At 35.8% G+C, this 25,591-nt stretch overlaps 7 protein-coding genes across 7 annotated transcripts; 5 read left to right on the top strand and 2 right to left on the bottom strand.

Annotated features, from left to right (window-relative positions):
• Nucleotides 1–220: 220 nt before the first annotated feature.
• On the top strand, nucleotides 221–963 carry LOC106351461 (ethylene-responsive transcription factor ERF017-like). The gene has a single exon (XM_013791258.3). The coding sequence runs from the start codon at nucleotides 316–318 to the stop codon at nucleotides 787–789; it is 474 nt and encodes a 157-aa protein (XP_013646712.2). The 5' UTR covers nucleotides 221–315; the 3' UTR covers nucleotides 790–963.
• A 1,826-nt stretch (nucleotides 964–2,789) lies between these two features.
• LOC106349915 (AT-hook motif nuclear-localized protein 13) lies at nucleotides 2,790–5,013 on the top strand. The gene is made up of 5 exons (XM_013789871.3): nucleotides 2,790–3,658; nucleotides 3,730–3,791; nucleotides 3,893–4,021; nucleotides 4,111–4,281; nucleotides 4,386–5,013. Exons 1-5 carry the CDS (start codon nucleotides 3,304–3,306, stop codon nucleotides 4,599–4,601), a joined length of 933 nt encoding a protein of 310 aa, XP_013645325.1. The 5' UTR covers nucleotides 2,790–3,303; the 3' UTR covers nucleotides 4,602–5,013.
• Nucleotides 5,014–5,293: 280 nt separating this feature from the next.
• On the top strand, nucleotides 5,294–8,388 carry LOC111198853 (AT-hook motif nuclear-localized protein 13-like). Its single transcript, XM_022688194.2, has 5 exons — nucleotides 5,294–7,061; nucleotides 7,135–7,187; nucleotides 7,278–7,406; nucleotides 7,489–7,653; nucleotides 7,740–8,388. Exons 1-5 carry the CDS (start codon nucleotides 6,725–6,727, stop codon nucleotides 7,965–7,967), a joined length of 912 nt encoding a protein of 303 aa, XP_022543915.2. The 5' UTR covers nucleotides 5,294–6,724; the 3' UTR covers nucleotides 7,968–8,388.
• Nucleotides 8,389–9,369: 981 nt separating this feature from the next.
• LOC111198852 (AT-hook motif nuclear-localized protein 13) lies at nucleotides 9,370–12,370 on the top strand. Its single transcript, XM_048781514.1, has 5 exons — nucleotides 9,370–9,649; nucleotides 9,750–9,802; nucleotides 9,876–10,007; nucleotides 10,101–10,262; nucleotides 10,364–12,370. Exons 1-5 carry the CDS (start codon nucleotides 9,370–9,372, stop codon nucleotides 10,532–10,534), a joined length of 798 nt encoding a protein of 265 aa, XP_048637471.1. The 3' UTR covers nucleotides 10,535–12,370.
• Nucleotides 12,371–13,616: 1,246 nt separating this feature from the next.
• Nucleotides 13,617–14,797, top strand: LOC111198585 (FCS-Like Zinc finger 12). Its single transcript, XM_022687287.2, has 2 exons — nucleotides 13,617–14,363; nucleotides 14,511–14,797. The coding sequence occupies exons 1-2, from the start codon at nucleotides 13,798–13,800 to the stop codon at nucleotides 14,659–14,661; spliced, it is 717 nt and encodes a 238-aa protein (XP_022543008.1). The 5' UTR covers nucleotides 13,617–13,797; the 3' UTR covers nucleotides 14,662–14,797.
• A 4,395-nt stretch (nucleotides 14,798–19,192) lies between these two features.
• LOC111198583 (probable carboxylesterase 1) lies at nucleotides 19,193–20,489 on the bottom strand. The gene has a single exon (XM_048782482.1). The coding sequence runs from the start codon at nucleotides 20,236–20,238 to the stop codon at nucleotides 19,264–19,266; it is 975 nt and encodes a 324-aa protein (XP_048638439.1). The 5' UTR covers nucleotides 20,239–20,489; the 3' UTR covers nucleotides 19,193–19,263.
• Nucleotides 20,490–20,663: 174 nt separating this feature from the next.
• Nucleotides 20,664–22,405, bottom strand: LOC106397247 (protein TIFY 10A). Its single transcript, XM_013837833.3, has 4 exons — nucleotides 22,100–22,405; nucleotides 21,598–21,781; nucleotides 21,249–21,502; nucleotides 20,664–21,145 (listed from the first exon to the last, which is right to left on the bottom strand). The coding sequence occupies exons 1-4, from the start codon at nucleotides 22,254–22,256 to the stop codon at nucleotides 20,979–20,981; spliced, it is 762 nt and encodes a 253-aa protein (XP_013693287.3). The 5' UTR covers nucleotides 22,257–22,405; the 3' UTR covers nucleotides 20,664–20,978.
• Nucleotides 22,406–25,591: the final 3,186 nt, after the last annotated feature.

Genomic DNA, 25,591 nt, shown 5'->3' with positions numbered 1-25,591 from the left:
TTTACCCGCGTGAGAGTGACTTGCTTGTTCATATATCCGCCACGTGGCAATTCCCCTGAAAATTGGCGACGTTTTATTAGACCGGTAATAAGTAAAACAGACGCGCTGAGCTCTCTTTGACAATTGAGTTTGACTCTCATCTTCTTCACGCGCCAAAAAGTCAAAAAACTCACTCTTCGCTCACTCGTCGTATACATACATATAAACTTAAAGCGGTAAATTATACTTATCAATCCAAATCTGAAGAAGACTCACTAAACCATAAAAAAGAATCGTACCCTACCGTACCGAATCGAACCGATTTTGGTTTTGGTGATGGAGGAATCATCATCGTCATCATCGTCGTCGAAGCAGTCAAAGTACAAAGGGGTGAGGAAGAGGAGATGGGGGAAATGGGTATCGGAGATCAGACTTCCCAACAGCAGAGAACGTATTTGGTTGGGATCTTACGACACCCCCGAGAAGGCGGCGCGTGCCTTCGACGCTGCTCTCTTCTGCCTCCGAGGAAGCGGCGCGAATTTCAATTTCCCGGATAATCCTCCGGTTATCGCCGGCGGGCAAGATATGTCGCGAACGGAGATCCGAGAAGCGGCTGCGAGGTTTGCTAACGCGGAAGAGAATGTGGAGAAGGAGGAAGAGCAAGAGTCGGAGTTGGTGGAGAGTGTGCTTCCGACGGTTGGGTCGGGTAACTTCGCTTCGGATTTCGGGTTGTTCCCCGGGTTTGATGATGATGATGATGAGCTTTCTCCTACGCTTTATGATTGCTCCGTCTATCTTTGGAACTTTTGAATCCAGAATTTTACTTTGGAGATATATATATATATATGTTTACAATTTTTTTTTTTGCAATTTTTGGAACATTATTTCGATTATGATTCTTTTGTCTTCCCCCCCCGAATTTTGTTTGTTAAGGGCCCAATATTTGTCTGCAGATGATAAAAAGCTTTAAGTCAGATCACTTTAGTCGCTAGCCTAGACATAAAGAAGGGGAGTGTTGTGCTTTCTCATCTTATTGATTAACCCCGAAACTAATTACAGATCACATAGCGGTGAATTGGAATTAGATCTCGTGACAGGTATGTGAGAAGAAGAGTGGATGGGTATGTATAACACGGTCAAGTGGGATCATAATATAACCGGAGCTAGTAGTACATATGAAATCAGATGTTGAAAGTTACATTTCTGTTCATTTACAGAAAATAAAGTTGGATCTTTTGTGTGTCCTCAGCTGAAAGTATATGGCCCTGTTCGTTTGTACATCTGGAAGATGCATCCAGATGGTCCATCTAGATGTCCTACCCAGATGCTCCATCTGGGTGTTATTCGTTTCTTCATTTCGTCCATGCATCCAGATGAATCATCTGAATGCAACTATGTTCGTTTAATTTTCATTTTTTAACTTCCATCTGCATCCAGGTGAACTTGTTAATAAAATGACTAAAATATAATTTTTAATGTTTCGGCGGAAAAATAGCATTTTAACGGTTTTGACTGAAAATATATTTGCGGTTTTTGAGGAAATATGTGTTTTTCGCGAAAAATGCATTTTTATGGTTTTGACGGAAAATACGTTTTATGGGTTTGGCGGAAAATACGTTTTTGCGGTTTGGATGGAAAAAGTGTGTTTTGAAGTTTTGGCGGGAAAAGTATTTTTTCACGATTTTGGAGGGAAAAGTTATTTTTTGCGACTTTGGCTTGGAAAATCATTTTGGCGGTTTTGGCGGAAAAGTATATTTTTTTGGTTTTGGCGGGAAAATACATTTTTCCGGTTTTGGCGGGAAAATTCAGTTTTCCGGTTTTGGCGGGAAAAATGCTCTTTTCCGGTTTTCGCGGGAAAATGAGTTTTCCGGTTTTGGTGGGAAAATTCGTTTTCCGGTTTTGGCGGGAAAATTCGTTTTTCGGTTTTGGCGGGAAAATGCGTTTTTCCGGTTTTGGCGGGAAAATGCGTTTTTCCGGTTTTAGCGGGAAAATACGTTTTCCGGTTTTGGCGGGAAAATACATTTTTCCGGTTTTGGCGGGAAATTTTCATTTTCCGGTTTTGGCGGTAAAATGCGTTTTTCCGGTTTTAGCGGGAAATGCGTTTTTCCGGTTTTGGCGGGGAAAATTTCGTTTACCGGTTTTGGCGGAAAAATTTTCGTTTTCCGGTTTTGGTGGAAAAATTCGGTTTTCCGGTTTTGGCGGGAAATTGTGTTTTTCGGTTTTGGTGAGAAAATGCGTTTTTTTCCTGTTTTGGCGGGAAAATGCTTTTTGCGGTTTTGGCCGGAAAATGCTTTTTGGAGTTTTGGCGGGAATATGCGTTTTTTGGTTTTGGCGGGAAAATGCGTTTTTTCGGTTTTGGTCGAAAAGTGCGGTTTTACTGGTTTAGCCGAAACATGTGTTTTTATGAAAATGTGTGTTTTATGTTTTTTTGCGGAAAACCGCATCTTGCGGTTTTGGCAGGAAAGTGTGTTTTTCAGTTTTTGCGAGAAAATGCATTTTTTGGTTATAGTGGAAAAATGTATATGCAAAAAATAGAATTTACTATTTGAAAATAATATTTTGATTTTAAAAGATCATTTTTGTCATTTATCATTTTGGACTGAACTAGATGCATCTGCATCCAGATGCACCATCAAGACTCACCTTCATTTGGGTGAGAATTTGAGATGAGTTTTGAAAAATTCAGCTGGGTGATCCATCTGGATGTAGCATTATAATGCACAAAACGAACATCAATTTGCATCTTCACCCAGATGGATCACCTGGGTGAGCAAACGAACATGGCCTATATTGGGTCTACTAACATCAGTTTGACATTCATGTGGGTCTTTCTCCTTTATTTAAATGTCGTAGAATTAAAAATTAGTAAGTTACTAAGTTATGTTTATTAATTAATTCGAAATCTACATAGTACATTTTCTCTTAGTAATTTTTTTAGTTTGAAAATATACACATTATTCTCTTAGTAATTAATTCATGTGCATTTGTTTTTATTTGAATAAAATTTTGATAAAATGTTTTTGTTATTCTCTTCCTTGAATCTTCTCCTGCACATTCACAAACTATATCCTAAAGCTAAATCAGATCTTTATATTTATTTAATTAACATTAAAAAAAACCATAAAAATAAATCCCCTGAAAAGTGAAAACCCCTAAACCAACGATTTAGTTATTTAATTTCCTAACTAAAACAAAAAGTAAAATACAAATTCGTCATCGCTCACTAGTCACTGCTATATATATATCTGAAGAACTCATGTGAGCTCAAAAAACCTTCACTTTCTCTCCAAGAAACTTTCTTCCTTCTTCTTTCTCGAACGTTCCATGGATCCCAAAGAAATCCACCAACAGCAACAGCAGCAGAATCGCAACGCCGCCGACGCGTTAGCGGGTCCCACCGCCCCTTCTCAGGCCATGCACAACCGTCCATCTGTCGGGGCTCTCTCTCTGCGCCAGCCTCAACCTCGACAAGCGGTCATGCTCGACGGATCGCCTTACCCCGTCGTGGCCGAACGACGCTGGAGGCAACTCGGGATCAAGGAACGAGACGCTCCTCCTGATGTCAATGTCAATGTCCATGATGGTGGAGATAGCGGCGGAGGCGCAAATGCTGGCCCACCTGCTAAACGCAAAGGTCGTCCTCTTGGCTCCCGTGATAAGCAGCCGCGCAAAGCTTCAGGTAACATTTAATTACCCTTTCTTGATTACCCTTTGGCTGCTTACAGTTAATGTCTGTGTGTGTGTGAGTAGGAGGAGGAGGAGGAGGAGGAGGACCGCTTACAGCTCATGTCATTAACGTCAATGCTGGAGAGGTAGTAATGTGTCTCGTCTTGTATGTACCAAATCTTGAACTTTCTTAAGAAAATTTAGTTAAAAATAGTTATGATCTCTTCCTATATTGTACGTACTCCAGGACATAGCTATCAAGTTAGTGGAGTTTATGAAGCAAGAACCACGCGAAGTCTGTATTCTCTCAGCTTCAGGAGTTGTATCTATTGCAGTGGTTCAATCTGACAATCCTCTTGGATTTGTTAAGTATGAGGTATAACAACATTTCATGTCCTTCTTGCTCTCTGCTTTGATTTGAGCTCTCTTTAGGTCTTGTGTGTGATCCGTGTTTATAATGTGCAGGGCCTATATGTTATCACTGATTTGTCAGGTACTTTCTGGAATACGGAGAGTAATGATGGTGGTGCTACTGTGACCAGAACTGGTAACTTGAGAGTGTCTCTAGCTGGTCCTGATTGCAAGGTTGTGTGCGGTTGTGTTTGTGGAATGCTTGTAGCTGGTTCACAAGTAGAGGTTACGATCCATTTCTCAAAACCCTTTTATAGTCGTCGAGTTTGGTTAACGGAACCCTTCAAGAGACTTGACTTTGGTTCTGGTGTTGTTTTTTTGATATATAGGTCACTGTTGGAACCTTTGTACGAGAGGGAGTGAAACTGAGCTCAGCTTCAGCACCAGCCAATGTATCGAGCTTAACTGGTGGTGGTGGACCAGGATTACCTCAGTCTCAGGGACCAAGCGAGTCATCAGAGGAATATGATACTACATCTCTTGGAAACTTTACGCCACAACCACCTCACCATCGTCCCCTCTGGCCTGGCAACAATCCTCAATAAGCAAATGGTTCTCACTAAGGGGTTGACTTCTTTGTTCCATCAGAATTGTCCATAAGTAGATTGATCTTTCTTAAGAGAGAGAGAGATGTTAAAGTAGGGTTGAGTTCATACTTTTAGTTTGTTACTTAGTTTCTTTTGGTTGTGTGATGATTCTGTAATCAACGAATGATCCGGTTTAGTTTCCAAGTAGGTTTCAGTTCATTTTTTATAAAAAAAAACATTTCTCATAATGTACATCTTCTCTTGTTTTCATTAAAAAATGTGGTCAATACAAAACAAAAAACTAACTGTAGTTTTCATAATCTGTCTGACTTTTACTTATCAAAGAAAAACTTATCTAAATTTGTATGGCTTAATCAAAAGACTGGATTACACCAAGTGATTTTTTGTTTAAAAGAATGTTTGTCTTAAAGAATAAGCTAGTACTATAATGAATTAATCAAATAACTAGCTATTAGCTCTGGAATCAAACCATACAGCAAGCTCTCGATTCTCTTGCAAACGAATAGTACTATCCGGATTATTCTGTCTAGATGTTTCATTAACATGATTGTTGATGATAATATGTTAGTGATATTGTTAAAAGTGTAAACCTTCATGTGTCATCTAAAAGTAAGTAATTGTTTCCTTAGCTATTTACTAGTGTATGGATTTCTTGATAATGGCTATTATTTTTCATATATGATTTGTACTTGCAATTTGCAAATTGTTTGACAAGCAATGTTCTTCCTTGTGATATGACGAGGAAGGTTTTGATGAAGTGTTTCCTTTCGGGAATGACTGATCTTTATAGTTAGGATTGACTGATAATATTGGTCTTCAAAAGGAATCACAATACGAATACTCTGATTTGTTTTGGTTGGTTATGAGATTTCGTTGCAATCATCAAGCTTGATGATATCACGTTTTACCAGCGTGTAAATTTGGACCCATGAAGTGAGTTTGAGAAATGCTCTTGGTAAATGCAATTTATCTTGTTTTGCTAACAAGAACAGACACATCTTATGGCCACCTACTAACTACGCAATCTACCAAGTCGAATTGATCTCAACAGTGGAAGGAAAAAAATTCTTGAACAAGACCGCCTATCACCAAATAGAAATTTTAGGTTACTTGAATCACACGATAACACACTAAGTGGACTTTAATACTATTCGTTAGCTGTCTCAACATCTCTTCTATAGTTCTATATTCATGTACCTCTCTCTATGTTCACAGCTTCTGGTTTAACGTGTCCGGTTGCTTAAGGTATGCGCATGGCTTAACCTTTTAACAACTGCTTTTGCTGCGTGTTGGTCTAATTAAGTCAGATCACTATATATAGTCGCTAGCGTAGACAAAAAAAAAGTGTAATGCTTTCTCATATCATTGATTAACCTCAAAACTAATTACAAATCACATGGCCGTTGAATTGGAATAATCTCGTGACATTTATGTGAGAAGTAGAGTGGATGGATATAATACGGTCGAGTGGGATCATAATACAACCGGAGCTAGTTCATATGAAATCAGATGTTGAAAGTTACATTTCTGTTCATTTACAGAAAATAAAGTTTGATCTTTGTGTGTGTCCTCAGCTGAAAATATATATTGGGTGTACTACCATGAGTTTGACATTCATGTTGGTCTATTTTTTTTTTTCAAATGGCATAGAATTAAAAATTTAGTAAGTTAAGTTTATCAGGTAGTTTGGAATCTACATAGTATATACATTTTCTCTTATTCAAATTTATAGTTTGAAAAGTATATACATACATTATTCTCTTTTAGCAATTCATGTGCATTAGTTTTTATTTGAATAATTTTTCTTGTGTTATTTTATTCATTAAATCTTCTCCTGCACATTCACAAACTATATCCTAAAACTAAATCAGATATTTATATTTATTTAATTAACATAAAAACCCATAAAAATAAATCCCCTAAAAACCAATGATTTAGTTATTTAATTTTCTAACTAAATAAAAATAAAACAAAAAGCAAAATACAAAATCGTCTCTCACTAGTCGCTAGTCACCACTATATATATATAATTTATCAGAAGAACTCTGCTAAAAAAAACCCTCGCTTTCTCTCAAAAAACAGAGTCTTTCCAAGAAAGTTTCTTCCTTTTTCTCTCTCGAATGGATTCTAACGAAACCCACCAACAGCAGCAGAATCGCAACGCCGCCGACGCGTTAGCGGGTCCCACCGCCCCTTCTCAGGCCATGCACAACCGTTCATCTGTCGGGGCTCTCTCTCTGCGCAAGCCTCAACCTCTGCAAGGGGTCATGCTCCACGGATCGCCTTACTCCGCCTCCATCGAGAAACGAGGACGAGGAAGACCGAGGAAGTACGCTCCTCCTGATGTCAATGTCAATGTCAATGTCAATGATGGCGGAGGTGCAAATGCTGGCCCACCTGCTAAACGCAGAGGTCGTCCTCTTGGCTCCCGTACTAAGCAGCCGCGCAAAGCTTCAGGTAACATTCAAAGACTCCATCTTTCTTGATTACCCTTTTGTGATCACTGGCTGCTTATAGTTAATGTTTGTAGGAGGAGGAGGAGGACCGCTTACAGCTCATGTCATTAACGTCAATACTGGAGAGGTAGTAATGTGTCTCGTCTTGTGTGTACCAAATCTTTAAACCTTTAAAAGATTTTTAGTTAAAAAAAAAGTTATCATCTAACTCACTCAGGACATAGCTATGAAGGTAGTGGCGTTCGTGAATCAAGAACCACGCGACGTCTGTATTCTCTCAGTTTCAGGAGCTGTATCTAGTGCGGTGATTCAATCTCACAATCCTTTTGGACTTGTTAAGCTTGAGGTATAATAACATTTCATGTCCTTGTGCAGTAGTACTACTTGCTTCTTACTCTGATTTAAGCTCTGTTTATGTATGCATGCAGGGCCTATATGTTATCACTCATATGTCAGCTACTTTCTCGAATACTGAGAGTAATGGTGGTACTGTGACCAGAACTGGTAACTTGAAAGTGTCTCTAGCTGGCCCTGATTTCGCGGTTGTGGGGGGTTTTGTTGGTGGAATGCTTGTAGCTGGATCACCAGTCCAGGTTACGATCCATTTCTCAAATAACGAGTTTGGTTAACGGAACCTTCAAGAGACTGACTTTGGTTATGGTTGTTCATATATATATAGGTCATTGTTGGAACCTTTGTACGAGAGGGAGTGAAACTGAGCACAGATTCAGCATCAGCCCATGTGTTGAACTCAGATGGTGGTGGTGGACCAGGATTACCTCAGTCTCAGGGACCAAGCGAGTCAAATGCTAGTAAATCTCTTGGAAACTCTACGCCACAACCACCTCACCATCTTCCACCGCAACAATCCTCAATAAGTAAATGGTTCATGGGTCCTTCTCACTAAGGGGTTGACTTCTTTGTTCCATCAGAATTGTCCATAAGTGGATTGATCTTTCTTACTCTCTTGTCTTCTTCTTGTTCATACTTCTCTTCAATGTAGCTAGATAAACAGAAAAAGAGAGAGATGTTAAAGTAGGGTTGGGTTCATACTTTTAGTTTGTTACTTCGTTTCTTTTGATTGTGTGATGATTCTGTAATCAACGAATGATCCGGTTTAGTTTCCAAGAAGGTTTCAGTTCATTTTTTTTTATAAAAAAATATTTCTCATAATTTACATCTCTTGTTTTCAATAAAAAATTTGGTCAATACAAAACGAAAAAAACTAACTATAGTTTTCATAGTCTGTCTGACTTTTACTTATCAAAGAAAAACTTATCTAAATTTGTATGGCTTATTCAAAAGACTGGATTACATCAAGTGATTCTTTATTTAAAAGAATGTTTGTCTTAAAGAATAAGCTAGTACTATAATGAATTAATCAAATAACTAGCTGTTAGCTCTCGAATCAAACCATACAGCAAGCTCTCGATTCCCTTGCAAACGAATAGTCTTAACCTGATCCGGATTATTCTGTCTAGATGTTTCACTAACATGATTGTTGATGATATTAGTGTATGTATTTCTTGATATTGGCTATTATTTTTTCATAAATGATTTGTACTAGCAAATTGTTTGATTATCCCTCAAAACTAATTACAAATCACATGGCCGGTGAATTGGAATAATCTCGTGACATGTATGTGAGAAGAAGAGTGGATGGACATATTCCCAGAGTGGTAAGATAGTATAACCGGAGCTAGTTCATATGAAATCAGATGTTGAAAGTTACATTTCTGTTTATTTACAGAAAATAAAGTTGGATCTTTGTGTACTAACATCAGTTTGAAATTCATGTTGGTCTATCTTCTTTTTTTTTTTTTTTATAAATTTCATAGAATTAAAAATTAGTAAGTTAAGTTTATCAATTAGTTTGGATTCTACATAGTATATACATTTTCTCTTCTAAAATTTATAGTTTGACACATTTAAACATACATTATTCTCTTAGTAATTCATGTGCATTTGTTTTTATTTGAATAAAATTTTGATAAATGTTTGTGTTATTTTCTTCCTTGAATCTTCTCCTGCAGATTAACAAACTATATCCTAAAGGTAAACCAGATCTTTATATTTATTTCATTAATATGAAAAGCGATAAAATAAATCCCCTGAAAAGTGAAAACACTTAAGCCAATGATTTATTTAATTTAATTTTTCTAACTAAATCAAAATAAAATACAAAAGCGTCTCTCACTAGTCACCACTACTATATATATCTGAAGAACACTCGTGTTAGCTCAAAGAACCTTCACTTTCTCGCAAAAACAGAGTCTTTCCAAGAAAGTTTCTTCCTTTTTCTCTCTCGAATGGATTCTAAAGAAACCCAACAACAGCAGAACCGCAACGCCGCCGCGGCGTTAGCGGGTCACACCTCCACTTCTCAGGCCATGCACAACCGTTCATCTGTCGGGGCTCTCTCTCTGCGCCAGCCTCAAGCTCTGCAAGGGGTCATGCCCGACGGATCGCCTTACTCCGCCTCCGTCGCGACCCAACAACCGTGGAGGCAACTCAAACGAGGACGAGGAAGACCGAGGAAGTACGCTCCTCCTGATGGTGGAGATAGCGGCAGGGGTGCAAATGCTGGAGGTCGTTTTTTTTTCCGACGGGGCAAAAGGCTCCATCTTTCTTTCTTTTCTTGATACCCTTTTGTGATCACTGCTTACAGTTAATGTCTGTGTGTGTGCAGGAGGAGAAGAAGGATCGTTTACAGCTCATGTCATTAACATCAATGCTGGAGAGGTAACGTGCCAAATCTTGAACCTTTAAGAGATTTTAGTTCAAAAGTTATGATCTTTCCATTGTACTCACTCAGGACATAGCTGCCAAGTTACTGGCGTTTGTGAATCAAGAACCACGCGACGTCTGTGTTCTCTCAGCTTTAGGAGATGTATCTGTTGCGGAGCTATCTAACAATCCTCTTGGTCTTGGATTAGTTAAGTATGAGGTATAACATTTCATGTCCTTTTTGGTCTGATTTAAGCTCTGTTTAGGTACTGTGTGTGATTTGTTTTTTTTTTTGCTGTGTTTATATATCCAGGGCCCATATGTTATCACTGCTATGTCAGGTGTTTTCTCGAGTACTGAGAGTAATGGTACTGTGACCACAACTGGTAACTTGAACGTGTCTCTGGCTGGTCCTGATTTCAAGACTGTGGGGGGTCGTGTTGGTGGAATGCTTGTAGCTGGATCACCATTCCAGGTTACTTACTCCATTTCTCAAACCCTTTGTACGTCGAGTTAGTTAACGGAGCCCTTCAAGAGACTTGACTTTGGTTCTGGTTGTTGTTTTTATATATATAGGTCATTGTTGGAAGCTTTGTACCAGAGGGAGTGAAACTGAGCGCAGCTTCGGGACCAGACAATGTGTTGAACTCAAGTGGTGGTGGTGGACCAGGATTACCTCAGTCTCAGGGACCAAGCAAGTCATCAGAGGAAAATGCTAGTAAATCTCCTGGCAACAATGCTCAATAAGCAAATGGTTCATGGGTTTTCTTCTCTGTTCCATCAGAATTGTCCATAAGTAGATTGATCTTTCTTACTCTCTTGTCTTCTTCTTGTTCATACTTCTCTTCGATGTAGCTTTGGGTTTTAGATAAATAGAAAGAGAGAGAGAGAGATGTTAAAGTACTTCATACTTTTAGTTTGTTACTTAGTTTCTTCTGATTGTGTGATGATTCTGTAATCAACGACATGATCCGGTTTGGTTTCCAAGAGGTTTCAGTTCAATTTTTTTTATAAAAATACTCTCCTAATGTACATCTTCTCTATGTTTTCAATAAAAAAAAATTGGTCAGTACAAACCAAAAAACTAACTATAGTTTTCATAATCTGTTTGACTTTTACTTATCAGCGAAAACTTATCTACATTTGTATGGCTTAATAATAATGATTTTTTTTGGTTCTGAGAACCAACACTCATTATCAAAAGTCCAACACACATGCATAGTCCAAAAGCAGTATTAAACCCTTACGGAGGGTTAGTTTTTAGTCCATAACTCCGGTTAAAGTTCTGGAGACTAAATCTTTACGGATCTCAACAAAATTAACATGCAATATTTTTGGAACCACTGGTCTTTCAAACATGTAATGATTCAACTATGATTGTGTCATATAAAATTATAAACAAAAAAAAGAAGAAGCAAACTCGTATTTTCCTCCTTAAATCTTCTCCCATATATTCACAAAATGTATATTTGCTAGTCTTATTATTATTCTACTCCCTCCGTTTTTTAATATAAGTCGTTTTAAAACTATCCACATAAATTAAGAAAATTATTAATTTCTTATATTTTTGAAATAAAAACATCATTAATTATTTAACTAACCACAATTTAACTAATAGAAAAATACAAGATATATTATCATTGGTCAGACAACATTAGTTATTAATAAATGTTAAATAGAAAACCGAAATTGACATATAATTTAGAGCAAAAAAATTTCTGTAAAACGACTTATATTGAAAAACAGAGAAAGAGAGTATTATTAGCATATTATTATCATTCTATTAGAGTTCCAATATCATTAACTCATAAATAAACAAAAATTATCCACAAGTCTTTGTCTTGGAAGTTGGAACTGTTGATCATGAAGTCAATGTTGCAAAACCACACGTATTTGTTTTCTAATAAAATTAATTAAGTATCCTAACTTCTTTCTTTGTTGCTACACTTGGAAACGAGATAAAAACAAGATCACGTACTTTTCACATTTCTGCTCTTGGCATAGACGTTCTATTACAAAACTATACTAAATTAACCAATTAAAACAAATGACTAGTCGAACATGAAATGGAAAATGATTCAACACACGTAATCTAACATTGTTACCAGATTATGTAGGACATAGTAGCCACTATTAAATTTCAAATGACCAAAAATGATAATACTCCCTCCGTTCCTTAAAGTTACATATTCTAGATTTTTCGCACGTTTTAATAAAAACACATTAAATTTACATATTTTTTGTGTTTATTTTTTTTCCATAATTTTAAACCAATAAAAATTCAACTAGTGCAATTAAGTTTTTTGAAGTTTGCAATTAGTTAATAAAATATGCAATTAAAATATAAAAAATAGATCTTTTTGAAACAAACTTTTTCTATAGAATATGTAACTTTAAGGAACGGAGTGAGTATTAAACACTGGTTGTAAATACATAGACATAGATGGAAATAATTCTTTTGATGTTTCATTTTAATTGGTGTTTTAAGATTTTGTTTTAGAGCATCTCCAAAAAGGAACTCTATTTTGAAGTTTCCAAAACTCTAAATTTGAAGTTTAAAGGTGTTCTTCTCCAAAAGCAAAACTTCAAACTCAATTTCAAAACTATTTATATTTTATAATATGGTCCTTATATTTTTCATAACTAATTTGAATCCATAAAACTTTTGTAAATAACTAGCACATATATAAACATATTACAACAATATTAATTAATGAAATATTCTTACAATATAAAAATTTAAATAAAAATAACTTAATTAATATTAAACTTCAAACAAAATAGCATATTATTCCATAAAATGATTTTCGTAATGCATATATGATCTATTAGTGCATTTCGAAGTAAAAATGACTCTCCTCATTTTACTTTGTAAATTACGAGCTAAAAATTGTTAAAATCAGATGATATTGATACTTGTAAATACATTAGATCGAAACAAGAAAGTAAAAGAAAAACATAAAATATTGCTAAAAGACTCATTTATTTTTGATGATATTTATACTCATGAATATATTAGATATGAACAAGAAAGAATTGCAAGAAAAAGATATCAAAAACAATAACAACCATCTTCAGTTACACAAAATAAATTGGATAATATTTGAAAATTTTGAAGGTTCCGGATCAAATTTACATGGCTATTAGTGTTGTTGTAATATTTAAATTTTTTTAATAGGTATGTCTTCATGTAGTTTCTAAAATCTTTTTGTTAAGTTTCTTTTGTATATTATTGTTGTCTAAATCTAGTTTAAAATATTTTAAATCCTATTTTAAAGTTTTATTTAATTTTATGTAAAATCTGTAAACAATGAGATGTAATTTTTTTAAGGATTAAAACAATAAACGAGAAAATATTTATGAATCATAAAAGGTTATGTGTGATTGTAGGGACCAAAATGCAAATAAAAATATGAAACTTCAAATTTGAAGTTTTGTGTAGTGAAACTTGAAATATAGAGTTTCATTCCTCAAAACTTCAAATTTGAAGCTTTGAAGTTTCTTTTTGGGAACACAAAACTTCATATTTGAAGTTATAGAGTGTCATTCCTTAGTTTTAGCTTAAATAATGTTTTCAGATTTCTATGTAAAATTTTAATTGGAGTAATGTTGTTAGTGTTTTTGACCAATTATATGTTATTAAAAAATCTTATTGGTTTGATTAACTGTAATTAATGTAAAATGAATGAAAATTAACATTTTTTTAATAATTATGCAAAAACCTTAAACACCAACGAATATGAAACAGAGTCAGTAATAAAAATAAATTAGCATACGGATGATAAGAGTTTAATAATAAGCGTACATAGATGCCGTTTAAGGAGATTTTCAAGAAAAATGCGAATATCCGACCCGTAAAAAATGCGGATATGCGATGGGGCTCTACGTCTTTAGGTTCTCCAAGTTATCTTCTTTCCTACAAACTCATCCTATAACCTCTCTTTCTTCCACTGCTCTTCCTCTTCCTCCTCAATATAGCTTCCTCCTCCTCCTCTTCAAGCTTTTTAATTATGCTTCTAAGCAATTCCCACATGGTTGTCCCCGGATATAGATCCATCCTCTCGCCGGGAAACTTCACGACGAGTCCGAGATGTCCCTTAGACATGATGTTCCCCTCGCCTGGTGGCTCGAAGAGGTACGATGACGACGGTGGAGTGGGGTTAGGCATCGTCGCTGCGCTTGAGAAATCCGGCGTCATCAGGATCAACCGGCAAGAGATCTCGTCGAGACAAAACCCGGTTTACTACTCTGGTTCCGGTTCGAATAGATCAAACCCGGTTCATTGTCACCGGAGAAATCAGTTTGAGGCGGAGATTGAACTCTCTGAGGAATACACTTGCGTCACGAGTCGTCGTGATGGCGTGAGCAAGGTTTATTACAACGACGACGAGTTTGAGTTTCGTGATGATCGACCGGAGGGTGATCGTCGTGAGCGGAGATTGGACAAATCGACGGAAACAGCTGAAGAATCAGCGGCGAAGAAGAGAGATGTGTTGATGAGAGATTCTCAAGAGTTTCTGAGTTTGTGTTGCTTGTGTAAGAAGAAACTTCGAGGCAAAGACATTTACATGTACAAGTAAGCTCCTCTACCCACGTGTCTTTTTTTTTTTTTTTTTTAACTTGAGACACATTTTTACATTAATACTCCATATTAAGTGAGGATTGATTTGTCAAAAAAAAAGTGAGAATTGATTCACTGATGTTTCTGTTATTGAATGTGCAGAGGAGATAGAGGGTTTTGTAGTAAAGAGTGTAGATCGATGAGAATAATGGAGGATAATATAGACGCGCAACATAAATCGACAAGCATTGAGGTTTTGAGCTCTCGGTGTACCGGAGGACAAGTTTCTCCAGCTGGAATATTCGTAATATAAAGGATTTACTAATTTAGAATTGTGATCAGCGTTGATTGATTATACCCCCAAATTCTTTTTTTTTTCCTTGTTTGTTTGTTCGTATGATTTTTTCATAAAGCCATATTATATTTACGCTTGTGAGTTTTTTCTATAACTAGACAAAACAAAATATAAACAATCTTTTTTACAAAAAAAAAAAAAATATAAACAATCTTGATAAAACAGACAACAAGAAATATGTTAGTTTTTTTAAAACATTAATAAAAAAAATGATATTATCAGTTTGTTTGATACACTCTTTGTAACACCCCAAACCGTTCTAGCCATAGGTCAAACCACCGGCCAACAATCAAACAAGAATATTACCGACGTGCTGACAGTCTTCCAAGATTCGGGAACATTACATGACGGATTAACGGGTAATCCAACCAAAATCACAAAAGTGCAATTTGTAACTAAGCCAGTCCGCTCACTAACACGTTCCATCAGACCAAAGGTTAAGGCTTCTCAACCCGTACTTTTAAATTTTGGCTTATGTTTACCAATCGAGAGATGCTTAGTTTGTGGGTAATGGTTGTAGTATATAATATTAACTAGGTGACCGGTCCGCACCCTGTGCGGGCATAAGAACATGACCGGCCTGCACCCTGTGTTCTCTCGGTCTGCACCTCACGAGAGGGAACACAGTAACGTTAGTATGAAGAGGCAGATATTGTGTATATGTATAATTGCAACGTCACAAAATGTTTTGTGTGTTTACGAAGATACTTTCATTCAAAAAATGGAATAAAGAGTGTATAGTTTTAGAAGTAACATAATTTATATTATCATTAATTAGAATTGTATTGTATATGTGTAGTAATTCTTTATTTTAGGTAAATAATATTATTTTTCAATAAATAATAAACAAACATTTATGTAAACATATTAAAAGAAAATATAATAAAAATCGAAATATTATCTATAAATAATATAAATTATGAAGTACATTTCTCGATAAAGAAAGCAAATTCAATTAGAAACCTGCAAAAAATTATATCTACGAAGCTCTTCTGCTTGCATGTAGATGAAGCAAACATCAATAAGTTAAACAATTCTTTCATGTTTGGAAAAGATATATATATATATATAATAATGACAAATTAAATGGTAGAGTATGTAAGCACCTGTTTTCTACCCGCGTGAGTTAGAACACCGCCGTATTTAAGAATCATAAGGACCTCTACAGGTCTTTCTTCTTCGCCTTCACCATCCCATTTCAGTGGCTTCAGTTAAACCTTCCTGTATATCCCTGAGAAATTTCCTCCCTGTGCCATTCCAAAAGGTTCTCTGCTGTGAGAAAATGACCTCATGAATTAAATAAAAAATGCATAATGCTAGCTTACTTATAAAATAGTATATTCAACAAAAAAAAATGATATAAGATAGTATTACTAAATGATACTATGTAATACTTTCCCCGAACTATATTTAACAAAAAAAAAGAAAGTACTAAAGAACCTCTTCAAGAACTGCTTTAACTTGGCGAAGCTTCTCAGCATGTTCAAGGCCTTCTCGATCACTATCACTCTCACGACCTGGTCTACATATAAAAAAAGGAAAACCATATTGTCGTTACCAGTATTCAACACATGGAAAAATAGACCAGACATGCTTTTTGGAGACAAGACACAAAGAGTTGAGCTTAGGGTTCTAAAGATGAGGAGCCTTTGCGTCTAAACACATTTTTCTTAGCACACAAGCAGGATCGTCCTAATACCTTAATAGTATGAGAGGAGAGATTTGTGAATAATACTTTAAAGAATGAAAATAGAATGTTTGTATTTTAAGACTTTGGGTGTCTCCTATATATATACAGTCAATTTATTTCTCATATTAATGACGCACAATATTTTGCACAATAAATAATAAAATCGTTTAAAGAAAGATATTAAATGTGTATTGTCAAAATATGATTTGCATATGATATAATTTTAACTTGCGCAAGTAATCCATATTAAAAAGGTAAGTTATTAAAAACAAACAACCTAATTAGAAACATTAAAATATTTTGTAAGCAATGTAATAAATATGATATCAACATGCGCAAGTTTACCGTTTGAATAATAAGGAAAGTTTTTAATATTTGTCTTAATTCTAAATCTTGCCCAAGGATAAACTAAATCGATAAAATTTAATGATTTCAACTTGCGCAAGTAATCCATATTGTGAATAATTAATTTGCATATTTAATGATTTCAACTTGCGCAAGTAATCCATATTAGAAAGGTAAGTTATTAAAAACAAATTTTGTCAATAAGTTATTTGCATATTTAATGATTTCAACTTGCGCAAGTAATTCATATTAAAAAGGTAAGTTATTAAAAACAAACAACATAATTAGTAGGGGTGGACACTTTACCCGATATCCAAAGTGGCACCCGAACCCGATCCGATAAACCAAACTGAAATCCGAATCGAAGTAGCAAAATACCCGAACGGGTATTGAATAAGGAGAAATTGGATACCCAAACCCGAACGGATATACCCGAACCCGAATGGATATCCGAAGATAATCGAACATATGTATAATTAATATTTCTAGTTTATATCTCTCATTTTATATAAAATATTTATATTGATACTACACATACTTTAAGTTCATATGATATACATACAATTACGGAAAAAAATGATTTGCTACTCACTTAAAATGCATGTCAAGTTTTTTATTTCAAAAATTAACAAAAAGTTACATCCAAAATTTAGAAAAAAAATAACTAAATTAATGTCTTTTTAGTTTAAAAATGTTATGTCCAAATCTATTAACCATTCAATCTATTAAAAATAAAAAAATAGTTAACTGAAAGTTGTATTTTTAAATATAAGAAACTTGAGAAATGAAAATTTTAATTCTTTTATCAAAATCTAAATATCCGAACCCGATCCGACATAACCGAATCCGAACTAAAAATACCCGAACCCGATCCGAAGTACAGAAATACCCGAACGGGTTCTACACTTCTATACTGAAATACCCGAAAATCCAAAATACCCGACCCGAATCTGAACGGGTACCCAAGGCTAAATTAAATCGATAATTATTATTCCCTAGATATATATGGGCTTAACGAAATCGACAATAGTTTTGAGCTTGTCTACATAAGCGATTGATTAAAATAAATGAAAAATAAAATTCAAAAAAAAATCGACCAATAGAATTATAACAATTTTTCTGAGAAGCTCTACATTAATGTCATGTCAGCAGAAATCACTAAAGTGACTTCTCTTTTAATATATAGGAGGATAGCTAGTTTGTATGTTGTTACAAAAAAAAAAAAAAAAAAAGCTAGTTTGTATGCAAGAGTAAGTGGTCAATGGTAAAGATAAATTATTATTAAGTTAAATGTAATTATATAAGAGATATGGTTCAAGTGTTTAATCTGGTAATTAAGATAGATGTATAAATGTTTTTGATATTTTAATAAATGGACTTAGTAGACTTCTAAATAGTAGATAAAAATAGTATTTCTCTTTTAATAGAGAAGATTCATAGTAAAATCAATCATAATGACATGATTGATAATAGGACAGTAATCTTAGGAAACAAAGGCTCTGAATAGTGACTGCAGTTTGAGTGGTGAGAGACAAGCGGTTCAATTGCGGTGTGGTTTTAAAAGTTATAAAAACGTATAGATACATGGTATATGTAGAAATTTTTGTTACTGTTAACTGCGGGGCGGGGCGGAGTGGTTGTAAACATTCGAAGCAAAAAGATTTCCAACTGTTATAGAAAACACATTGAATAAATTCTTCACATTTGACCATCATTTTGAATTGCATTAAAATTTTAGTCTTTTATTAAAAAATATAGATTATCAAAGATGGTCGCCGTTACATTTTATAAAAAAATAAGCATAATAAAACAAATTAGTCATATCATCAAATTCATATAACGACTGGATTTAAGGAAATACTTGAAGGTAGGAATTAAAATTTATTTAACAGTGAACATGTTCGTCTCCTCCAATATACATGGAATATGAAATATTAACCGTATATTCTATTATAAGCTTTAATATACCAAAAAATCATGTCTACAAAGCATCAATTGTACAAAAGTTGGCGAACGAACATCACTGGTCTGACAATATTATGTTTTGCTCGGAAAAAATCTTTAGTTTGATCTATTGATCTTCTTCATGTCCCAAAAGCATAAAGCTATAAAACTTAGCCAGAGGAGGATCCGTATTTCACTAAATTATGTTTATATCGTATCATATTCATTATCTTTTGCTGTAGTTCTCATGCTCCAACATTTGTTTTTAGGTACTACTTCTAACATTATCACCAAACGTCCGTTGTACAACTTACACCAGCTATACTTGATATAATGATATAAAATACAATAAAATTCATAATAGGAGTACCAATGGCAAATCTTCGTAATTAATCTAGGGATTTAAGGATGTTAACCTTAATATTAAGTCATCGTCATCGTCATACAAGGGGATTTCCGGTTTAAAGGGGGATAAAACGAAAATAAAAGCAAAAACGTATTGGAATCACATTGTATGAACACAAGTTTATTCAAATTTTACAACCAGTGTGTGTGTTTTTATCTAACCTCAAAAGTCGTCACTAAATACAACTTGTCCCCTCTTTAAGAAACTCTGCAAAACTCTGTACAAGAAGACGAGTATTAATAGAATCAGGATTCTTGATATGGAAGATGTGATCTTCGTCCTCAGTCTCTATCACTCCAACTCTCCCTTCCCACCCACTACTCTTCTCAAGCTTCGCCGCGTAACCCCAACCTTCCCTCGCCAGCACATCGTTCCCCGCCACCATCACCAAAACACGCTCACAACCCAACCCGGACATATCCGACCCGACCACGTTAACCCACGGATCCTCCTCCACTCCCATCTCGCTGTTCGGACTCGCGATCTCCCACATCCCTTGCATGTATCTCATCGCCGCCGCAGCTTCGTGCTCCTCCTCCACCGGAGCTTTCGAGAAGAAGAAGGGGTGAAACAGAGCCATCCCCGAGATTTCAAAACTTCCCTTCTTCTCCTTTCCAGCTCTCATAGCCATGTGATGAGCTATGTTTGCTCCGGCGCTGTCTCCGGCAAGGAAGACTCTGCTGAAGTCCGCGTGGTCGTTCACCCAGCGTTCGGGACCAGACCCGGAGACATGAGTGAACACCCATTTCAACGCGTCCCACGAGTCTCCGTAGGGGATGGGGATCGGATGCTCAGGCGCACGCCGGTAATCCACCGATACGGCGATGCATTCCGCGGCTGAGACAGCCGACGTGAGGAAAGTGTGGTAAATAGGAGAGAAAGCTGTTTCCATGATGAAACCCCCGCCGTGAAAGTAGACAAGGAGCGGGAGCTTCTTCTTATTCTTGTCTTCACCGGCTTTATTATGAGGGAGGTAAATCCGGAGAGAGAGGGTTTTCTCCGGTGAAAAGACGGCATCTTTTGATACGATGCCGTTTTGAGGGTTTAGCGAAGGTGGGACGAAGGTATCGGCCACGAGGCGTTCGATACGACCATTCTTGTAGACTCTATACCTGGGATAGTCGTATGCGATTTCTGAATCCGAATCCATCGGTCGTTGGAGCAAAATGTTACGAGTGTTAGAAGAAGAAGAAGAAGATGGATTAGCTGATTTATATATAAATGATATGCTTTTTAGAGGCTGGGAAGGTTGATTGTTTCCACGTTTCTTTTTCCTAGCTGTTGTTACCTACTAAACTCATACTAATTCATTGGTGCGATTAAATAAATTGAACTAGAGTACGTACGAACGTAGTAGGTTGGAAAATTAAGCAAATGAGAATAGATTTAACGATTTTTTTAATACTAATGTTAATTTCTCGGCAATCAAGACACACCACGGACGTATTAAACATGTATTAGTGAGGAATAGTACATGTCTTTTTATTTTCATCGGAATATGATTTTATCTTGTTAAATATATTTTTTTCGTTTGAGCTGCTATAAGAGCAGTTCTTTGTAAATAGATTAATAAAGAAATATTCAAACGAAACTAAAGTATAGTAGTCGTCAACAAAATTTGTTGTTCTTACAAAATCAGTAACATATGAGACTATTTGAAATAACCCAGAGATGGGGATTATACAATACCTAGAAAAGACAGACGCTAACAAGAATTGATCGCTAATCATAGTCAAATACATACAAATATATGAAGTTTCCTACTAATTGAATAGTTGTGAAAAAATATAATTAAGAACCATGGACGCAGGAGTTTTGTTCTTCTTGTTTTATTGATGCAACGTCAAAAGAATAGCCCGGTACGGTTTGTGGTTATTTAGCGATATCACGTCACATATCAGCTGCTAAACCAAGCCAAGAGGTGGTGCTGTTTCCGGTTTGAGGCTTTGAAAACGCTTTGGCTGGATCGCTCAACTGGTATGGTGCCTTTGACGTAACCCTATCCTTTCTCTTGGCTAAGAACCGATGAAGTGAAGCTCTTCTCGCAATAGGAAGTTCTGTAATATAAAAAGGAACAATTCTCTGTTAGAAGCTGTATGACAACAAAAAAAAAGGTAGCTAAAAGGAGATGGAAATCAAAAAGAGGGTGAGAAAGATTACCGCATGCCATTGCAGCTGAGGAGGTTTGCTTTGGGTCTTGAGATGCTGTTTTCATGAGATGAGGAACTTGGTTCGGGGTAGGAGCGATGTTGTTGTTAAGACTAGATGTGAAACCGGTGAAGGTGTTAGCGGTTCCTTTGCTAGCCAAGTTCATAACTTCTTTGGCTTTCTCAGCAGAAAAGTCATTGAACACAATCACTTGCCCGCCGTAGAATATAGTCAACGGTGCAGTTTGAGGCTCTGGTTTCAAAGATCTGTGTTTCAAGAAAGCAACATAACTTAGTCAAGAGATGAGAAAAAATAATAATAGCTTTAATACATCAGCTTTATAAGTTTTAACCGGAAATACCTAGTAGTAGTCTGTGTCATTTTGGGGATATCTTCCTTGGGGATAGAGGAAGATGAGGAAGAAAAGCTTGGTTGCCTAGGAAACAGATTCTTGGGTTTAACATCTTGAGCAGCGGCCATGGAACCCACGTTGGAAGCTTCACAAGGGAATAAACTCATGGTTGTTGTAGGCTTACGTGACATGCCTGCAAGTATGATCCAAACAAGTTAGATCTCTCTTTGTTCCATAGCTTTCATTGACAATTTTAGCAAACTTTAGGTAGAAAACAAAAGGTTAACCACTATCAAACGAATCAGACACGCAAGCCTAACTTACACACTCATATATATATGCAAGTCAACAAACGTGTCTAATTCCTACCTAAATTATAGCTATTAATTCCAGATGAAATAACTCTAAGAACCGGTTTGTGTTACTAGTTCGGGTCAACGGATTAACTTTCTAGTATGATTTCAGGGAACTAAAAAAAATCTGGATGCAGAAGAAAGAGAAGGCTCCTTACCGTTGGTCTCAGGCTTGCATGACATCCCTAAGCTGAGATCTCCAAAGCTACCGTTCTCCTTCAGATACTGACTCAATCGACTACACGTCAGCGAGAAGCTCGGCTTCCCTGAGGAAGAAGATCTCCGAGTAGCAGAGCACTCCATAGAACTCGACATCGTTAAGCAACTTGGAAGAAAGGAATCAAAACCACTAGAAAACGTTTATAAATCTTCTTCAATTCTTCAGTTTTCTTTATCTTTATTTTTCTGAGTTTCAGTTTCTCTCTTCTTCTAGTTCTTCTTCTTGCAAATTTGAGTTTGTCACGAGGGAGAAATGGGGTGGCCTCTTAAATAAAACTTTCTTTTCCTCCAATCACAAAAATAAAATAAATTATAATTTTTATCTAATTATGCGTCCTTTAATAACCACGTGTTTTATTTATTGTTTCTTTTAATCAAAGTCGGGAAATGCGTCTCGGTTCACTGTTCTTCACGTTCAACGCTTTTTAGTCAAATTACAATTTTATCCCCTCTTCACGACGCTAGTTAATTATTGGTTGTGCGCTGGTAGGAAGACGAAGTCAAACAAAACACCAGCCATTGTGAATTTACCGTTCTGCCCCACGTAGTATGGTAACTTGCAAGTCAAAAAGAGACTAGTTGTTCTATTTTGGTTGGTATTTGCATGAACCGGTGTTTACTCAAAAATAAAGTGTAGGTTTTCTTTCTTTAACAGATGGTCTATTATGTACGTTTTCTTTTTAAGTTCAGTTTTATTGCAGATTAAATTGTATGTAGTGGTCCTTTTAAAATGGATTAATTAGATAGTCTGTTTACAATTGTGCTATGTTTAAAGTCATTGTTATCAAACAATGTAACTTTTTGATAAGTATGGAGAAGGAACATTCCTAGCAGCTTGAACTAGCCGTCGCAAAATATGACATATATCCTGTAAGTAGACATTTTGTAACAAATATTTTGTTCAAACTCAAATAATAACATTCTTATTTTCTAATAATATAAAACATATATGGTTGGTATATAATCTATATACATTTGAAGAAACCCTTTATAATGTATACGACATCATCGGTAGAAACAATATAATATTTAACCAAGTGGTTTTGGCTTAGTGGTAAAGGAGTTCTAGCGGGAGCTTCTGCCATGAGTTCGATTCTCTTTAGTCACCCATGGATGTCTTAAGTGGCAAGAAAACCCGGATTAATTTCTATGGGTCTCTTGGTGATTAGTCCTTGGACCTAGAAAGCCTTTGAAATCACACCAACCAAAGTTATCAAAAAAAAAAACAATATAATATTAGTTAAAAACAGATGAAGTCCATACACAAAATTACACTAGTGAGTTTCATAATTAAATTATGATATATATATTAGTTAACACTAAAATTCGAATCCTCCACTACAAGTTGAATCATAGTGTGATATAAGTACGTATCAATTATCAAAGTTGTAATGAAGTATTTATTAACTATTAGTTATGGTTGAAGCACGTAGGGAGATGTAAAATGTTTTATAGTTTGTCAGAATATTTTCCTCATGGTTCTGGTGGTGAAATTTCTTTGGTATCTTATGCTAACAAGAAATCGACCATACGTCCAAAATATATATTCTCAAATGTGGGGAAAATATAGATTTATATACATTGAAAACAAATAAGGTGAAATAAGATAGAATCAAGCAAAACGCGTTACAAGTCACAGTCAAGCCTCTTTGGCAGTTTGTAAGTGCTCTTGATAATAAATGACATAGTCTTAGAATTTGAATAATACTCGAAACATTTTTAAACTAATTATTATAATTGTTATTAACTCGTGATTCATGCAGAGATGCTACTAAATGTTTGTCTATTAAGGTCTGTGAGCCGTCGGTTAGTAATTAAATGCGGCAGAAGCTGAAGCTTGAAGTCAGTCCACATGTCGACCGTCAGAATTGATAATTGCCATGAATCATATTATAATTGAATTCAACAATCTTGACAAGAAAAAAAAATATAACAGAACGTAACGAAGAATAACAATACAATGAAGGAAGCGAAAATGAATTTGGTGTTGTTGTCGTCCATTAAATCAATATTACAGGTTGATTTGAGACCTAATCAGATCCTCATCCAACAAACAAAAATGACCTTATAGTATGCATACGTCCAAGGATACTATCGTCCAACTGATAAAAACGTAAATGAATGAAATCTTTTTTCTTTTGAATAGAACGAAGGAAATCTTCACGGCGTTAATAAACTGTGAGTGGGTCTCAGTCAAAGACAGCTCCACAATCCACATTGTTCCGTCGACCACGTTTTTGTTGTTATGCGTTTTAAAGTAATGAAAAAAAAACAGTACTAATAAAGTTAAAAATGGAAAATAAAGAACTAAAAAAGAAAAGCAAAGAAATACTTATTACAAAACAAGGAGGAAACCAGAAAGAAGGGGGCAGCAAGTGCACGTCGTCTGTGCCAATCTAACGTGAAGAGTGACCAACTGTTGTTGGTCTTAAATTACGCGTGAAGATGCTTAGAGCATCCTTATCGGTAGTCTTTAGAGGGGATCTAATGCTAATTATGCATTAAAAATAAATCAAAAGTAATAATAAAGGTTTGAGACGTCTCCTATTGTTGCGAAGGAAGAGACGGTATTGAGGGACACGCGTAAGCAAAATAAGAGGAGAGAGGAGAACGCGTCTTCGGTTCTGTTTCTTTCTTTCTCTTGAAACCTCTCTATCTTTCTCTTCGATGTCTCGGAATTGTCTCTCTCCGTGGCTCGTCGACGTCTCGGAATCGTCTCTCCCCGTGGCTCGTCGACGTCTCCCCTGGGTCTCCTCGACGGCGAAAGAGCGCTGTCTCTCTCTGTGGATCTACTGGAACCGAAGGTAAATCGTTTCTTGTGTTCTTCAAGCATGCATGTGTTACATAAGACTTATTCTTGTTCTGATTGCATGTTTTCAGTTTTGTAGGTTCAATTGCTTGTCGCGGTGGCTGTCGTCGACGGGACTCTGTGTCGGTGGCTCTCCTCAACGGCGATTGAGCTCTCTTTGATGGGATTCCCCGATTCGCTAAGGTACCGCTTCTGCTTCAAGTTAATCAATTTTGATAATCTTTCTGGCATTTGATTCTGTCAAGTTAATAATTTTTGACAATGTTTCTGTCGTTTGATTCTGTCAAGTTAATAAATTTTGATAATGTTTCTGTTGTTTGATTCTGTCGGCATTGACTGTAAAATATTTTGTTTCAATCTCGTTTTTCTTGTTGCAAGGTTATGATTAATATGTTTTTTTGTTTCTCTCTTTGTGTGGTGAGATGAATGGATGAACTCGGCTTTGATGTGTTCTGTGGAAAGAGAGGTGAAGAAGCTTCATCAATAAAGGTTAGTGTTACGCTTCCATTAATTAGAACTGATGTGGTTAGCTGCTGTGAGGAATTAAAGATGACATTGTTCACTGTAACATTATGGTTGTGATGATGGTAATAAATAGAACTGATGGTTAGATAGAAAAGGG

Source organism: Brassica napus, chromosome A6 (assembly GCF_020379485.1).
Source record: "Brassica napus cultivar Da-Ae chromosome A6, Da-Ae, whole genome shotgun sequence".
Classification (NCBI taxonomy): domain Eukaryota; kingdom Viridiplantae; phylum Streptophyta; class Magnoliopsida; order Brassicales; family Brassicaceae; genus Brassica; species Brassica napus.
This window is presented reverse-complemented; position numbering and strand designations above follow the sequence as displayed.